Genomic DNA, 19,210 nt, shown 5'->3' on the forward strand with positions numbered 1-19,210 from the left:
ATCCACAAGCTGTCTGACAATAGCATCACAAATGTGTTCTCCTGCAAGAATTTTAATAATACCTACATTATAGAACTAATTTAAGGGGAAATTTATATTGGCATTTAGGACCATTTTAAAGGCCGTTCAGCCAAGGCTGATTTACATGAACAGTTCTTCTTATTCCTTTATCTTAGGCTGTAAGTTGTTTCATATTCAAGAATAAAATATGTGATATTGAAGTAAGGAAAGTTAGAGAAGAGAATGAGCCTGTTCAAACTAAAAGGACACAATTTTTATAACCAAAAGTCATGGATAAAAAATAAATTAAAAAGTAATCAGAAGCCTAGTATATGGAATAGAGAAGAGAAACTGGGAAAGGCTTTTCTTCAGAAAGCATTCTCAAGTACTATTCAAACTTTTCTACATTTTTATGATTATATCTGACGTGAGGGAGAGAATAAACCTGTGAGTCCAAATCAAAAACTAGAGCAGAAGCCTAAGTACAGTTGTTTCCTCTTTTTGCAGCTGCTGTGACAAGTCACAGAGAGGGTAAAGAAAGAAGCTGATGAGTGAACTCTGTTTTCTGATTCTTTTTGGAGATTTCCTGCTCCTGGAATCAAAGAGGAGAAAGTCTGATTTTCTCCCATGTGGCACTGCAGCTCACACACGTGGATCTGACTCTCTCTTGGCCCGTCTGTCAGTCAGTGCCTACAGCACAATTACCTGTAGGCACCAATTGCAAACACTCTTGTTTCCCATTGCTCTGCTGGCTCTAATTGTCTCCTTTGCTGCATCCAGGTAGGGCTAACCATAGGCTGACCTGGATGCTGAGCCTGTAAATGTGCAGCAGGTAAGGCACTTGCAGAAATGGTCCTACATGTATAGCCAACACGAGCCTTTGTTCTCCTGTGCACACTACATTTTCCTGGCTGTAGCACTGCTCAGCAATCACACAAATCCCAGCTGCCTTCAGGCACAGGTAGGTGATTGAGCTCTCATTGCTAACAGAGGCAGGGGGAGCCACCATTTGTGTGACTCCATCTAATGCCCTCCCCAGTCCCAGTGACAGCTGGGCCACCCTGCTGCATATCCAGCTCAGTCCTCCCCCAGGGTTGGCCATGTCCCATCCCTGACACAGAGGGACAAGGTCTGAATAGAGGAATGTCTTTACATTGGACATATAGCAGAATAAAGGGAGGGAAGCACAGGGTAACCATATTCCTTTCATATCACCTTCTCTGCATGGCAGTGATATATTTTTATAGCAGAGCCAGTGCCTTCTCAAATTTTGTTTTCATCCTCTTTGTGGCAAAATTTAATTTTGCCTCCACTGCTGTACAAGGCTGTACCTTGCAAAGAATCTGTTTCTCACAAGCTACCACTGCATGGCATGGTCTGTGCATAACACACTGCCCAGCTCTTACCAGAGTTCAGTAAGGCAGAGCTTATTACATCTTCCTTCCCTAGTCAGACATAGCATTAATAACTAAAAAAATTTACTTAATACTAAATTAACATATTACAGAACTCCAAACTCATCATCCCCTGGACTATAACATTTATGAGATTAAGTGGGTGCCCAGTGGGGCATGAGACGTTCTGTCTTGCCTCTACTGCTCTTATTTCTCAAATGGTTGTGGGCATTAAAGGTCTGGGGTCTCTGCCTCTTGGGCTTTGTCACCTTCAATGATGGAATTCCAGCTCATACATTGCCCTGTTGTCCATCCTCCAGGAAAGAGAAGATACTGCTTCTTCTTTCACAGTTTATGGCCACCCGGGCCCAAAATCTCTTCCATTGAGAATGCTGTTTAAACACTTCTGGGCTGTAGATTCCCTTCACAGGCCCATACATCCAGCTTTTGGACATGGCTGCTCCTGAGATCTTTTTGAAGCTGCTCCAAGATGTTTAAAACCTATCAAATGGTTGGTACTTTAAATCCTCAAAAGCATTTTATTTCTAGACTGCTTCATGCTATTCCCTCAGTGACATTCTTCTTCATTTCTTGTGACTTCTATGCTGATCTTACACATCCAGTGGAAGAGAAGCAGCAAACTGGTTATACATCAAGTTTAAATGCTGCTTTGATTACAGCTTTATTCATTGTCTAATGCAAGTCAGCAGCCAGAAGGTAAATGTCCAGATACACAATTCTCTATCACAGATGACACAATGAGTGATGTGGGCCTCATAATTCTGTTGGATAAAGATTGAAGAGAAGCAAAGGCTCAGTTTATATTTATTGGATAATATATTCAAATACACTGAAATATTTATATTTCTCTCATGGGGAAAAAATAGAAAACTTATTATGTACCGCAGCAAAAAGAAAACCATAAGCATTTTACTTTTTATGCATAATTAAGTTAGTCACTGTTTCTTTTCCTGTGGTGTGTAACATAAATCACTGATAAGCAATTAAAATATAAAACAAGCTTTTGAAAGCATTAAGCCAACATAAAATTATTCACTTGTCACATTAAACGAACATTTATCCAATTCCTACAGCTTAGCAATGTGGCCTGCAGCACTCTACTACATTTTGATACCTCTGAGAACTAATTTTATCCTTATAAACTTCTAAATACCTTAAGACTAAAAATGAAACTTTATATGCACTTTATGCAAATGATCTCATCAAAAGCTCCAGCTGCACTCAGACTATTCACACAATCTGGAGACCAATGCTCTTTTTTGACATGCCACACTGTTTGAGTACTTGTTTTCTGAAGCCTTTTGGTGGGGTCATCTGCTTTTTGCTGCCTTTTGGCTAGTTTCAACCATCTCAGTGAGGAGGCTTAACTGTGTTGGGTGGGATTTTACCATTTCTATCAAACTGATAATTTGAACATTTTTGTTTTAATTGAGTTGATGCCAGACTGGAGCAGCCTGGAAGGTCCAAAGCAGCAGCAGAGCTTCAGTGCATCCCAGAGGGCTCACAGTGGCTGTAGTTGGCTTTTTGGCTCTATCTGCACTGCTAAAGGTAAAGAAAGAAGTAGGCTGCCACCTTAATCCATAGTATATGGCTGAAGTCTATTCTGCTGCTAGTGAGTATGTGTGTATGCACTCAGGAACCTTCACAGCGGATTATGCTGATTTCTGCTTGAATGCTATGCTACTAAAGCCTCCAAAATCCATTGATGTCTTTCCAAAGCCCATAGATCCAACTGGAATAACAACTTTTCAGTACATTTTCATCTCTTTAAAAGCTTGAATCCAAGGGCTTTGAGGCATTAAACAAATCAAACCACTGGATAACAGAAATGTATCAGCCCATTTTATAAGTGAGGAAGCAAATGCATTGATAACTTGGTGCAGGTCCCATGTAAAGAAGAAAACAATGCCAGTGAGACCCACGTGGCACAAAACCATACACTTTCCTTGCCTCATCGTAAATTCAGGTCCTGCCCCAGAAAGATAAAATAGAGATGTTTATTAAACCAACCTACCCCTAGTCTGACTGCTGTAGTGGTAACTGCCATTCCCCTCTGTAGCCAGCACACAGCACTGAGATCTTTGGGCAGTGAAGAAGAGAATAGGAAGAGGGAGCAACCTGGGAAGTAAAATGTGGATTTGTTTTATCAGAAAAAATAGAAGAGGCTTTAGATTGAAGAAGATGAAAACATATCAGGAGAAAAAAGAGAACTGAGAAAGTAAAAAGGGAAATTATAAAAGTGGGAGGGAAAATACCCAGGCTCACACTGCAGGCATTCAATTACACTTGTACAAAAAAACTTGTACAAAATTGCTCAGAGTGCCTTTGCAGACAAAGGAAGGACAATCCCCACAGCAAGAGGGACTCAGACTCAGTCCCCCACAGAGGAACGTTAAACTGAAAGGGGTGAAAGAATGTGACAGGATGAGGAGAGTGCTGGAAGTGTGCTGTGACTACAGTGTGTGTGTGAACTGGCTTGGGATGTAATCAGAATCACAAGAGACCTTGGCCTGCAGAAGATAAAAACATCCTGTCCAAGAAGTTGTAGGTTAAGCAGGAAAGCCTGACAAGCAGGGGCCATATACCCTAAGCACAACTGAATTATCTTTTCATTCATACATACACTCACATTTAATTAAGTTATGATATTGTCAAGCCTTTGGCATACTGCCTGCTGTATAAACATTACTGGCACAGATATCCTGTAATTCCATTACAGACTTTCTAATTCAAATGAAGGAGCAGACAGGCATGAAACCAGCTGGAAATTTCATCTGAAACCCACCTCTGGTTCAGAAAGAGAAATGCAATGTGCCATGGTGGCAGAGATTTCTTCACTCACAGGAGCCACCCAAGGTCTCCGCTCATCTCTTTAGGTTATTAGCAGACAAACATCCAAGTCATTCTTGTAGCAGCACAACAACTCAGGATGATCCCCATGCATAACAACATCATCTGAGCTCGAAGGAGCTGCTGTTGGATTATTAGGTTTGCCTTTGGTGGGATTCAATTATTCCTGCAGTACTTAGGTAAGAGTAATGCAAAGAGGCTCCAGCTGGGACCAAGCCTCCATTTTACTGGGAGACAGTTTCTCAAAAGGGGCTTGCAGTTTGAGCTAATGATAAGCAGACAGAGAGGAAACAGAGGCATCAAGAAGTGATTTGCTATGGTTGCACAGAAATAATGCCAGCAGGGAAACACTAATTGTAAATGACACTTTTATATTAGCAGACATCCAGTTAAAACATAATACCCTTCCATAGTTAAACTGGAAGAAAAGCCATTTTAGACCTATAACATAAACAAAAAGCCATACATTATAATGACAAGAAAATGTATGTTAGAGATACAGAAATGTCACACTTTGGAAACTAGAGGAACAGAGAAAAATATTTTACGCCAGAACAGGAAGACTCCTTAATTCTTACCTCCCCAATGTGCCATTGTCCTGTATTATTTTTGATTGAAAGTACATGTTTTGATTTACATAACTGAAAAACAGACAAACTGGAGTTCATACCTTAGATACTATAAATCCTAGAACAATAGTTTTCACCACAAATAGCACACTAAAGAATCTGGTTTTAGCTGCCCTTGCACTTATCTTAAGAATTAAAGCTTCTTCTTCCAAAGAGTTGTTTGATTTTAGCTCAGGTGCTAGACTGGTTTGCAGTGCTTGGCCTGATTCACTTTTCTTACCAAATTTCTGCAATTTATGTGAGTTCTCAGAGACCCTCCTGAAGCCCAGTAGGGAAGCCCTGAGTGCTGCAATGGACAAACATTTGACACCGTGTCCTATGGTAGAAACCTTACAGCTATGGAATCATCATGCATAAAAGATAATAACTGACCATTCTCAGAAGGTCAGGACGGAAGAATTCACAAGAGTTGAGATTCAGACTTCCATTAACACTTATTCTCTTGATTATTCTTTTACCAATAATGTTATTTTACAGACACCAAGACTAGGTCTGTTCAAGTCCTACAGGAGCTGTACTGCATGCAGAAGGTGTAGGCAGCATTTCTGATACTCTGCCTTACACCAACACCATGAAACTACCTCTTCAAAGCAGGACACTGCAGTTATTTAACCGTGATGTGCCCACCAGCCTTTTTAATTAAAAGGTGTTTTTCCACCTGCCAACCCACCGTGACAGGAGCTTCTCTTTCTCAGAAGCATTTGTTTTCCAAAACATCTGGTCTCTTCAAACATATTGCAAGCATATACTCTGAAGACACCATGGATTTTCCCACTGAATGTTGAACTAGAAAGCTCTTAAGACCAATGGGCTAAAGCAAAATCAATTCAATGTAGTCTTGTTTCTTCAGTTTCTGTTGACTTCCCTCATACAAAGTATCAATCATTAAAAGACAAAGAAAAGAAAGTAGATATTTACCTATACTCACTCATTTTCACAGTTTTTTAATTTAAGTATATGTATATGTGTGTGTGTTACATATCCGTAGTAATGTAGCAGGCAGATATTTGCATCAACACATTTCAATTTTAATGCAACTGAATTTTCATTTGCCTTTTAAAAGCCTGCTTATACAAACTCAACAACTCAATTCAATCAATGTTGCAAACTGCTGTCACTCCAAAAAAAACCACAACAAAAGTAAAACCATAATAATTCTCTAAAACGACTTCTGAAGTACCCAAATTGACTACTATAAGTAAATCAGATGTGTTTTAGAATTCCTAGCACATTCAAGGCATCTTCACTCTCTCACCAATCCTTTAGGAGAAATTATTGCTTTCATCTGACATTACTTTCTTCCTTCTTTTAACTGAAGACTCACCTCAGAGAATAAATTTATTTTCTAATTTCTTAAAGGCATTTACACAACCAGGGCTACCTAGCCCTACGGCGAGCACATCTGACTTTACCCAGTCCAACTGAAACCAATGTGCTTCCACTGCAATGAACAATTTGCTATTTTCTGGTTTTATCCCAAAAGGTGACCAAGAGGTAACAATGATTTCTGCAAGCAGGAGTTGCCCGACTGCTCCAGTTGAAATGCAAATAAATATCCTACTGCACGCTAGGGAATACATTCTAAATTAACAAAGCAAATAATCTGAAGATCCTTACAAGCAATTAGGCAGAAACAATGACATCAGAAGGATCAGTCTCTTTGTAATATGCTGTTTTCATTCACATGAGAATTGTAATTGTGGTATGTGGAAGTACAAAACTGAAGTACAGCCTCTACCCACACACAGTTTTACTATACAAAATTAATCTAATACATTTTCCTAATGTTGTACAGGCAGCCAATTAATTGTAGAACACGTAACTGTCACAAGATTAAAAAAATGCTTTTATGCAGGTAGTAAACACTGCTTGCTGAGAATATTATTCTATTCAGTAAACAGTGTTTGAACTTAATAACTGCAGAAAAATTCCATTTCTCTTACAAAGAGATCAGTGACCTCATTGAATAAGCAGTTCACTGTGCCTTTGACAAAAGCTCTCAATTAGGATGAGGAGCACACTGCACAATCAACAGATACAAGAACTGAGAATCCACTCACCTGATGGCAGCTGTGATAAATTACTGAAAACTTCGCTGCTGAAGCTGAGAAAAAATAGGATATTCATTTAAAAAAAAATATTTTCAAGGCAGTATTTTCAGATTTTTGGCTGTGTGCTGCTTTAAATGCAAACTCCAAGTAATTTTAATAGCTGCTTTGAGATCTTAGAACAAAGCAAAACTAACAACTTCTGTGAGTTAAAAGCTAGCATTAGTACATATTTTCTTTTACATTTATTTCTCATTATTTTCAGCACAGCATGAAAGTCTTACCAAGAAATTTCTTTACTCATCTTTTCCATTAATTTACTAGAGTTTGGTAATGGCACCAAAGCATTTTCTTCTCAGCTCAAGGACAACCTGCCAGCAGGAATTGTCAGCATTCTGGGATCTAGCCCTACTGAAAGTTGTTGGAGCAAAGAAGTACCTCAGATGGAAGTGTTAGAGGTCCTGTGGTACCAAGGGCCCAGCACAAGGCACACCAACACAGACAGAAACAGGATGGAAATGATGCACTGGCTTATTCACGTGTTCTAACAAAAAACCACAAGTTTACAATGACAATCTCATTGCTCTTGTGGAATATCTGACTAGGCTTAAATGTCTAAGTAAGTTTATGAAGTAATTACCAAATCCAAAGTAAGAGTTATAAACCTTAAAAGAATGAACCTGAAGAAAACTCTCACACAATCCCTTCAGAGCTTTGCCATTCGTAAGTAAAGCACTGCCATTTACCAAAACTCTGTAAGTCCTTCTGAGTTCTGGCATTGCCTATAAGCCTGGCATTGCACCTTGGTTATGCTGGGAGCTTTGGTGTTTGTACACCAAACCTGCTCCAGGTGTCAACAGGCAACACTAAAGCCCTAGGACATATCTGATTAGGAGCCTGGCAAACCTTTTAAGTACTGTAGATACTGGAGAACAAAAGTGCATTTCAACTGAAATACCTGTTTTCTTACTGTTTACATCACTTTTAAATCCAAATCCCTTTTAAAGAGAAGTCTTGTGAAAGTGCTTTTTTCATGTGAAGAACTTCCTACTACAACCTAAAGAACCTTTGTGTTCTGTGTCCTAATTAAAAAACAAATCTTCAGGAATTTCCTTACATGTGTAAGCAACACTGGGCAGCACTGTAGTCTTGTACTTGAAAATGTGCATCTTCCTAAGAGCATTAAATTTCACACTATCCCACTTTTGGGGGCCAAATGATGAGACATGTCAGCACAGAATACACCAACATTATGTCACATTTGTCAGAAACTGGGATGCATGTTATAAAATTAAAATAAGGGAAGAAACTAAGTAGTGGGGAGCTGGACCAGACCTTTGTTTCATGATTCATCCAAGGGATGTCATTAGGAGTGTGCAGTTTGATAGTCCCATAAATTGTTTCCAAAATTGCAAAGGAGTGCTAGACAAGTATTTCAGTAATCTCACCTATGTCTGGATCTAAGTAATAGCAAGATAAAATAACCACAAGTAGACAACAGAAACACAAAATAATTCACTTTTTATTTCAGTAAAGAAATTATATCCAATCTTGGAAGAAACTGGATTCATAAATAGTGTCTGGCCATAAAAATCTGCACGTACAGCACAAGAAAATAACGTATTACAAAAAGCAACTTTTTGTAATATGTTAAAAAATAAAACACTTTCCATATGTCTCTCTTAAAAATTCAGAACTTATTTTCATGCTTATGTCTTCTACAAAGAGTGAAGTAGTCAAAACTATCTGTATTCTGAAGGATAATGAAGCACATATTAGGAAGTTCAGACATATGCAGAATTAGGCAGCAGTTAAGGCTGACCATCTCAACTGCAGTTTTAGACATGGCTGTTATCAATTCTGCCCAAGAACCACTTATCTTCTTTGTAGAATGTAGCACTAAATCTTGCAAAGCTCCAACAAAGGGTAGTCTATACTGACTTGTATAACCTTCCTTCCCATCCTCTTTGCAGATCATTGCTTTATTGCAGTGCCTTGGGTAAAGGTGGATGTTTAAAGTTGAGCCATTGCCTGGATGTTTCCAAGAGCATACATACAACAGCCATAAATACACTACTTCTATTGCTACATCCCTGATTTCTTGTCTGAGCACATTTGATTAGTATCAGTGGACTCAATCCCATAAGATAGTAACAATATACATTTTGTGTAAGTTTACAGACTTTGTAAAAGGCTGAATGAATGCACAATTCACTTTTCGAAGTTACAGATTTCCATATCAAATGACACTAGTCTCTTCTCATACAACTGCAAATTGTCTTGAACACAGTGTTACCTCCTGAAGTTCCTAATCCATTTCAGCATTTTTGGTGCAAGATAGAAAGTTTTGAACAAGTCCAAATTAATACACATCTGTTTAATTTTGACAGTCCTTTTACTGAAGACTAAAACTTTTAAAAGTTATTTTTGGGTCAGAGACTGTTATTAAGTACTTCTCAGAAATCCTGTGTTGGTATGCCACCTAGGACAAGAGATCTGATCTATCTAAGATCTGAATCTGAGAATCTGAGAAACAGGGGGGCTGGCCAATCCTGTTCCATTGGGAAAAAGTCTACCCAGACACAGCCACTGCTGGGAAAGGCTCATGTGGAGCAGAGCTTGTGTTTTTGCAGCTTCTTACCCTCTCAGGTATGTGGTAGGGTCATGTCAAGGACAGGATCTAGAAAACAAAACAGATGAAGGAATGGAACTCTGGAGATGGAAACTAAAGTCCCCAAGACTTCTACATCTAACTGGGACAGACAGTGCTGACAACAATGATGGGAAAGTCACCTGCACTGGACCAGGATGATGACTTGAACTAGTGAGAGAAGCTGGAGTTGTGCTGGACCAGTATTTCTGAAAAACAGCAGAGGAACTCTATGGCCACCAGGACTGCATTCTGAGGAAATGCAAGTCAGTCAGTTTTATGGTCATGTATGGATAAAGGGCTCAATTATCTTTATATTAGAGAAAAGTGGGATGGTAAAACAAACAAATATCTAAAAACTGTGAGATAACATTTATTTATTTTTACACCCTAGCAACACTTATTTCAATATGTGCCTCCCCACCACAGATGCCCAGAAAAGCTTTCTTCTGACTTTAAGAAGGATCATTGACATTCAAAAGGAGTCAGAACATCCTGCTGGCCTTTTAGCAGCATGCTTTTAGCTGAAAAGTCTATAACCATCCAGCTGCTCTTTCCCACTGAGGTAAAAACAAGTGTAACAATTCCGTCCATTTGCACTGACATGAAAAAACCTGACTCAAGTGGCTCTTCACAAGGCATTACCACCATCTAACTTATTGCTATTAAGATTTAAAAGGACATAATCTTATTTTTCAAACAGTTCGGTGTAAATTAAAAGACGTGGAAAAAAATCACATGACAAACTGCAGTCTTCTAGACAATTTTGCATGAACCACTCTAAACTATGATTTTATTTCATGGAAAACTAACCAAAACTAATTCTTTTAGGTCTTTCTAATTAGATATAGTCTTGAAAACTATCATATTCCTAGCAAGAAAACCAAGCACAATTTTCTAATTCAACATAATTGGCTTATCCTCTACTTATAAGCAAGCACAATATTATAAATAATTTCATTAGTACTTTTAGAACTCTTTCCAATGAAAGAAAATTTGTGGTTTGAGACACTGCTTCCATGCAAAAATAACACATCTCTAATACAAAATTAATTATCTTATCCCCAGAAATCTGGATCTGAAATTTCTATATTCAGCTCACCCTGTGTTTGCAGTTTGATTTACTGTCCTAGCAAAGCTGGCAACTTCAAACTGTCTGGCAAAGCTGCAATTGATTGTTCCTGTGACTGGCCTGTACTGAACTTCTGTGAATTGCAAAATAGTTATTGCAGTTGAATTTCATTTTTATAAAATAAAAACAATCTGGAATACATGATTCAGAATTTGTATACAAAATATTCTGTATTTTTTTTAACTTCTGATTTGAAGTTACTGAACATCCAATCTAGCCCCTGTGGAGTTTGGAGGGAAGTCATTGCTTCACTAATTTGTAGTTTTGAAGGGGAAAAAAAAGTAAACAACCAAAGTCATTGAAATGAAAACAAAGTCATTGAAATGAGAGAGTCATTGAAATGAAAACAAAAATATTAATCAGCGCTGGAAGTAGGAGAGTTTGAGAGCATATCTGAATTCAGAATTATCTACAGCATAACTTCAAAAAACTTGTACAATAACTGTACAACTAATCCTCTCTCTCAAACTTTTCTTCATCTTTGCAATAAGGCGTGGGTTCAATAGTTTCACTACAAGTAGGTTCTCCTTTACATGGTGTACACCAGAATACAGGGTGCATACACAACCCCAAATTCAGTGAAGATCTATCGTTAACTGTAGGAGAGAAATTAATTCTTTTTGTGAAAAATCATTCTGTTCAGTATGTTTTCCTAAATTTAGATGGACCACATTGTATCTATGACTCCTAGAAAGACGAGTGAGAGGTAATGGCACAAAACAGAATTTGTTTTGAAAAAGAAGACAAAATATTCTAGATGTGCACTCAAGAGCTACCCATCTCCAGAAATTTTCATTTGCTATTAAAACAATAAAATATTCTGTCATCAGATGAGACCATTTGGAAAAAAATATATAGCTTTCTTCTTTCATTTGGGTTTCCCCCCTTGACTTAATGTCTAGTACAGTACACATGCAAATGCAAGCCTAGGAAAATTGAACTGCTGCTTGGCTTGTATCTATTGCTGATGGAAAAAATACAAAAAAGAATTTTTAAAAAACAAATACTAAATTACACACAGGAAGCTTTAATTCACAAAGATTAGAAGTGAAAAAACTATGAAATATTTGCATGTTAATTCCCTGTCTCAAACTAGTTTTGCACAGATGTAGCTCCAAGACTACTAAGACTCAGAGCTTTTCAGCTGACAAACACCAAGTGTTAAAGAAACACCTGCACCACATAGTAACAGCATAAGAATTTGTACCAATTGTACACATTTTTATATACTAAACACTTGTTGACTAATAAACAACAGTACTGTACAACTGCTTTCTGTTCCTCGTATGGATAATTACTGACGTTTGAGGACCACAGGCAAGAAGATGCAAAAAATGCACATGGTTAACTTAGGCTTTTCATTCAGAATTACTTCAGTCAGGAAACCCATTTTCCTTACAATTGTGATGAAGCATCATGAAAACCAGGCTGCCAGCTTAAATAAGGAAAGATACATTTCATTTACATACATGCACTTATTCCCATACTTCAAATTAAATAGAGTAACAGCACAAGAACTTTGACAGTTTTCCTTATACACAGTCTCATCTTGAATGTGAACTCTGTTTCACTGGACTCTCCTGCTTTGAACAAAAATTGTCCCAATATGAAGAATCCTCAGGCGTGACTGGAATACCAGATGCAACCAAATCTTCAAAAGTCAATAATGTAAATTGTGGTTGGTTAGGCTCCATGGAATGTACCTAAAGAAAACACATATTAGCATAACATGAATAAATAAATAACAATTTTCTCCCTGTAAAATTCTCTGTGCTGTTTAAACTACACATTGCTTACTGAAGAAGAAAGACAATATTCTACATTTGGGACTAATGTCACTGCCCCTAATTGAGGCTATGCAGTAACTATTAGAAGCATGCAACAGACCACACAGAAAAACTGAGTTTTCCTTTGAAACACAGTTCACAAAGCTGCTGGAACTAGGACTATAGAATGTTGCAATTATGACAGACTGAGTGTTCAAGTCCAGTAAAAAAGAAGACCACTATCGAACAAACTCTACTTCATTGTCCAGCAGATATGATTATTTGAGACAATTGTGTGAGGTTTTATTCCACTAGAGGTGTGCCTATTCATACTCTTTTTAATACCAGTAGTCACTGAGGTTTTGCATGCTTCTCTCAAACTCTAATGCTATTTAAAAACTAAAGTGGTCACAATCAACCCACAATTCCCTGTGTTAAATCCACATTAGTGCAGACTGTGATATTAGAGATGAGAATGTCATGGTCTCCATGTTAGTTTCATCACTCCAAGAAAAAAATCACATTTCAAAGAAAAAAAAAGGTTTGGGTGGGTTGTTTTTGAGCATACTACTGTGCAGCCTGCTGTATACCATCTCCAAATATAATTGTTTCCAGACAGCAGGGCACATAGTACAGGTTGTATGAATCAAACATGAACATAGCTGATTCTTCTAAATGGGCATTTTCTCGAGCGACATATTCTTAATGTTTAGTATTTCATAAATTTCAGTAGTGCTCCTCTGCAGTGATGTTACTCAGTACATCACACAGACCGACTCATTTTTGGTGAGTCAAGGTCTCTCTGAATGCCAGCACAACACTCTGGTGTATTGGCTGCTCCTCCCAGCTTGGTGTCACCAGCAAACCTGCTGAGGGCACTGCCCCATCATCCAGCTCATTAATGAGGATGTTACACAGGACAGGACCCAGTATTGACTTCTGGGGCACATCATTGGTAACTGATCTCCAGCCAGACTTTGTGCCACTATCACCACCCCCAGCTTGGCTGTTCAGACATTTTCTATCCACCTCCCTGTCTGCTTATCCAGTACATACATCAACGTTGTTTCCAGGGGGATCTTATGAGAGACAGTACCAGAGATAGAAAGCACTGAAATACAGGTAGACAATTACCCAATGCTCTAACCTCATCTACCAGGCTAGGCATTTCATTGCAGAAGTTTACCAAATTAGTTGAGCACGGTTTTCTCTTGGTGAAGCTATGCTGACTAGTTCTGATGATTCCTTTGTCCTTGCTCTGCCTGGAAATAGCTTTCAGAATTAGCTGTTCTGCAACCTTTCCAGAGATCAAGGTGAAGCTGTCAGGCCTTTAATTCCCTTGGGTCCTCTTTCTTGAAGATAAGGTGGCATTTGTTTTCTTCCAGTCTTTGGACACTCCTCCCAGTCCCCATGATCAACCAAAGATTATTGAGAGGGGCATTGCAATGCCAGCTGCATCCCATAAATGCTCATGGATTTACACACATCCAGTTTGCTTAAGCATTCCCTGACCTAATCCTCTTCCTCCAAGGGTGCATCTTCCTTGCTCCTTTCTCCTTCATCACTGCAATCTGGGATTCCTGACAGCCAGTCTTGCTAATAAAGACTGACACAAAGGTGGCATTCAGTACCTCAGCCCTTTTCAACTTTTGTCTTGCTGAGCAAAAGCCTTCCCCCTTTGGCTTCTTTGCACTTATAGAAATGCTTCTTATTGTGTTGGACATCCCTGGTCAGATTAAATTCTATTTGGGCTTTAGCTGTTCTAACTTCGTCCCTGGATGCTCAGACAGTATTTCTGTATTCCTCATTCTTGCTCCCACCCTCTGTACGCTTCCCTTTTCACGTCCAAGTTTGGCTAGGAGCTCCCTGTCCATCCATGCAGACCTTCTAGTCTTTTGCCTGACTTCATATGCAGTGAGATGGAACTCTCTTGAGAATGGAGGAGGTGATCCTTGAATGTTAAGAAGCTTTCTTGGGCTCAGCCTTCCTCTGAGGCCTTATCCCACAGGACCCCTCTTAGTTCTTTGAGGAGGACAAAGTCTGCTCTCCTCATGTTCAGGGTTGTGAGCCTTCCTCGCTGCCCTTGGGATCCTGAACTCCAGCATCTTGTGCTCTTGGAGCCCTGCAGCTGCACACAGATCTCTGATTCATCAAATTGACTCCCCACATGGAGTGCAATGGTGTACAGGCACTTCAAAGGCACACCAGCATCCTGAGTTCCTGCAGAAAGTTTGGGGAATTTGCTTATAATTGTACCTTGTAGACCCTTCCTTGCTCACACCCAAGTGCTGGAGGTGACTCAATCCAAGGTCAATGTTGAGGATTTTGTTATTCCTTCCTGTCACCTCAATGAAGGTAGACCAGTAATTAGGCAAAATGCAAAAATATCTATCCTCCATCTCAGTACTGGAGCATTAAGCTACTGTTAGGAATAAATGCAGTGACAACAAAACGGTTTGTGCTTGTAACAACACAGAAAAACTCTCAGTTGTCAACACAGACTGAAAGCAAAAGTGACTGAGCTGCCTGTCACTTTATGTCCTTACACAAGTGACATGGTGTCGAGACATTCCTGTTCATCTGACATTTTGAAGATGAGGTAAAGCTCCAGGAATGGTGCCAAGAGCCATGCAAGTGACATCACAGATGCATATCAAATATAAACTAAGCCTCTGAGTTAAGAAGTTGTTAACAGATGTAGTCTGAACCTCAGCACGTGCTTGTCTGAAGAAGTGTGTCCTGACTGAATTTATCACAACTCTTGTGAAATTCAGAGGCGATAGACAGAAAATACTTCATATCCCACACTGGACTTATAAAGAATTTTAAACTCAGCCATCTTTTATTGAGACTTGCCTCGGATAAATGTCTAGACCTAGGTTAGGAACACAGAGAAATGTTCTGTTTCTTCAAGCATGCAGCAGTCACTAGCATTTTGTTACGGCTCTTGACACTAGGGATTTTTAATTACAGTGCACTGTCATAACAATTGGTCTTTCCTGGGAATTGTAGGTACATGTTACCATTTTGTGAAGAAAGCTGAAAGCAGATGTTCTGCAAGCAGGCCATAATGAATTACTCCTGTGGTTACAGAGAGGGAACAAACACAAACACTGACATCCTGAAAGAACTGGGTAGAATTTACACACACGTTAAGCTAAAATGAACAACTTTTTCTTTCAACACATCTAGCAATAAACAGAATCCTTTTTATGGTTCTTTTACAACGAGAGAAGGCAACTTTCATTTCCTCCACATTCCTGTTAGGAGGAGGCCTAAAAAGGCACAATGCAATAGTACATAAATTTTCACCTAATTTCCTTACTGGGGAGTCCCAGCATGCTCGCTTGTCCTGCTTAAAATGACCTTTCTTCAGTAAATTGAGATAATGAAATTTAAGTCATCACAAATTTAGTCAGTGGACAAGTAAGCCTTTGAGACTCCTCTTGATTCAAAGACTTTTCATCATAACCTGTGATATCATGACTGTTCTTTCTATGATAAGTTTAAGGTATGTGACCATGATGGTGAAGGTCAATACTTAAAAGTGCTGAATTTCTTTAGAATACTTAGGTAATTGTCTTTCAAAATAATTGCCACCTTCTTTTCACCTCAGACTTACAGTTATCAGTATTGTTGTTAGAAGAGTAGGGTAACATGCAACCCCACTGGGAACTTAAGTATGTCCTGTGAAAAAGAATACATGTAATTTATTAAAAAATATTTGTCCACTGATTTATCACAGTAAATCCTCAAGGCAGTTTCTACCTCTTTTTTTCAATCTAACCAATACTAGTTAAAAGGTCTGCCTCTCTTTATTATCCATGAACATAGACTTTGCTACCATGATAGATACTGTGCATTACCACTTTCATGATTTTATCCATTCCTATACTACTTTTTTTCCCAATTCCTGGTAGAATCTTTGTATCTAAAAAACAGAAAACAACTTTCCATTTTCTTGTGAGCAACTAGAACACCAGAGAAAAATCTGGCAATTTGTCACGCTCTCCTTTGCTGACTGTCTGGCTGTTTTGGCTATAACTTGCCAGTCTGCCTCTCCCTTAAATTTGACTTCTATTGCTATTTTCACAACTGAGGTCTTTTTTAAATTACACAGAAAATCCTGAAAAGCTTTTAAGTAGCTTTGCTATTTCTCTCAATAGAGACACCACATGGAATGAAGACTAACACTGCTGTTCTTCCCATCTGTTGGTTGTTGTTGCTTGTCTCAAGGGTTATCTTGTCATAATAGTGTTTGAGTGATGGATCTGCTTTGGGATACATGCACTGACAGTCCCCCATTAAAATCAACTTGGTGAGGTGTCATACAAGTTTAGCAGTCCAGATTGGTTCACTGTTTCTATCTCCCTCTGTGAACACCATCTTTCCCACGTGAGTACTAGCAGGCTGTGACAAAAATCACTTAATTATCTCTTGAATGAACACACTGAACACTGTGATACATGCATTACAGACTTGACATCATCTGTTGCTGTCCTCTGAAACTATTTCTCCTTCCCAGACCTTTGCTGAAATAGGCACAACAGAACTAGAGGAAACAGTTCAGTAATAATGCTTGGTTCTGGTTAACACTGGGCGTAAGACAAGCCTTCTCCTCGGCCCTGTATCTGAGATAACATGCTTTTAGCTACAGCATAAGTTTACATTCAAGTGATCAGCAAGACATGAAACTATTTCATAATTTCTTACATCTGAATCCTTCTGTACAAGTCCCTCCTGCTTCCCAAGCGCCACTGCAACATGATGATGGTCATCCAAGCGAGTTTCCTAGTAAAGATGAAAAATAGCAGTGTAAATGCATTTTCTTTACTCTGTTTCCAGCAAAGACTATATAAATGTTTAGAATATGGTTCAGAACAACAGCAGAAGATAATTTAAAATACTTTAAAATAATGACATTCAAAAAGCAGTAGTACGTTTTAGCACTTTTGTTGAAGAGCTCAACGATGCAGACACATTAAAATGCTGTTTTTATGCACCCCTCCAGGGTGAAGACTGGTTTCACCAGTCCAAATCACCTTATCCATTTGTAGATATTTATACTCAAGTTTGTGACCTGAGCATTACTTGACCAGTCCCTTCTAAGTCCCAAACCATATAATCCATCTCAGCTATCCCTTTCCAATGAGAAGAACTGTGAACTTCTGGAAGGTATTCTGAAAAACAACAATGTCAGTGTGAACTTAAACCAACGACTCTTCTCATTGGCTCCAGACATCATGTAAGAGCACAGCTTTAAATTTCTGACACAGCCTGAGCACTGCTATGTGTAAACACAAATCAACATTTTAAGATGTATAATTATATATTTAGTAAAGTTTTTACCTATTGAATAGATTTGTTTGAAAGTGTTTTCTTCTAGAAAGGCTAAGAATTCATCCTAAACAATTTCAGAAAAAAGAACCCCAAAGACTTTTATATACTGTTTCTGAATACTGCTTATTCTACAGTCAAGCTGTAATATCACTAGCTTTTAAAAAAATACATATATACACAAAGGAAGGATATCAAATTTCCCTTGCTTCTTTATTCACGTGTTTTCAAGTAATTCCTGCATGGACTTTCTAAAACAGAAACAAATGACAAGAGTTCTACCTAGAAAAGTGATCAGTTTAGGTATTACCGCTAATCTGAAAATCAGGTAGTCACTGGGAGGTAAGACTGAATCTCCAATTTAGGCTTCCTTGGGAAATACTCCAACTGCATTCCAACTAATTATCATATGAAGGAAACACCATAATGTCCTTCTATTTCCCGACAGGTTGTTGGTTGTCCTGTTTTTTTCCCCTTTTCATCTAAGTGAAATGTCTTTCAGAACAATGGTGTCAGTCTGCATTAGGTTTCTTGACAGTTTATCTACTACACAGTATTTTCAAAGACTTCAGTTGCCAGGATACCATTTCTGCAATTCCCAAACATCCCTGCATATTAAAAAAAAAAAAATTAAATAAAGGTGTGAAGCTGCTCAGCTCAAATCTACTGAACCCAACTCAGCCAAGGCAGCAGCTGCTCCAGTCTTGTGTCACACCAGTACACCTGTGAAGTTGGGGGACTTTTCTGGCAAATGTGGGTGCCTTGGCAGACAGGTGCTGGTAAGGAAATAGAACTGTGCTTTTACTTTGATCCCTTCAGCACCAAAACTGCCCATTTGACAGCTTTACAAGTGGACTTTATAACCCTCACCTACTTAAAACAAACTACATCAAGCTCATGTTGTCATACCTTTCTGCAAAGTGCTAGTAAGAAAATGAGTATTTTCAATTCCATCTAGAAATTTATCAGCATAATAAAAATATTTAAAATATTTACTAGATAATATTTAAAACATTATATTATTTATTAAAATATAAGAAACACTAAGAAATCTACAGCATAAGCAGTGCTTTCCATGACTGCAAGAACTCTAAATGTACTTACTATGAAGTATTTTACTGGGTTTTCCACTCCTTTACTAGGGTACAAACTGAAAGTAAGTTAAGCATAAAGAATGCTACCTCAGAGGTAACCATTTGTACTCAGTGTGCACATTTCTGTAACTTCCTCAAAAATAAGAAAGACTGTGAAAATTAGATGCTTGATCAGGTGTTGCTAAACCGTTTTTATAGTTCTAGGGTGGCAGTGTTTTCTATTTGTCTAGATGTAAAAATTATTATATCCAGTTTTTAATCACTTCATTTCCCCCCTTCTTTCTTTTTT

At 38.4% G+C, this 19,210-nt stretch overlaps 1 protein-coding gene across 2 annotated transcripts in view; it reads right to left on the reverse strand.

Annotated features, from left to right (window-relative positions):
• Positions 1–8,446: 8,446 nt before the first annotated feature.
• The window catches only part of AASDHPPT (aminoadipate-semialdehyde dehydrogenase-phosphopantetheinyl transferase), a 30,103-nt gene continuing 19,339 nt past the window's right edge, over positions 8,447–19,210 (reverse strand). For both annotated transcript variants that reach the window (XM_085064079.1, XM_085064070.1), the window contains exons 5-6: positions 17,204–17,281; positions 8,447–12,427 (exon numbers count right to left, since the gene is read on the reverse strand). In XM_085064079.1, the coding sequence (XP_084920205.1) occupies positions 12,269–12,427; positions 17,204–17,281 (237 nt within the window). In that variant the 3' untranslated portion in view covers positions 8,447–12,268. The remainder of the gene's footprint in view (positions 12,428–17,203; positions 17,282–19,210) is intronic.

This window comes from Lichenostomus cassidix, chromosome 1, assembly GCF_008360975.1.
Source record: "Lichenostomus cassidix isolate B80296 chromosome 1, HeHo_3.0, whole genome shotgun sequence".
In the NCBI taxonomy this organism is placed as follows: Eukaryota; Metazoa; Chordata; class Aves; order Passeriformes; family Meliphagidae; genus Lichenostomus; species Lichenostomus cassidix.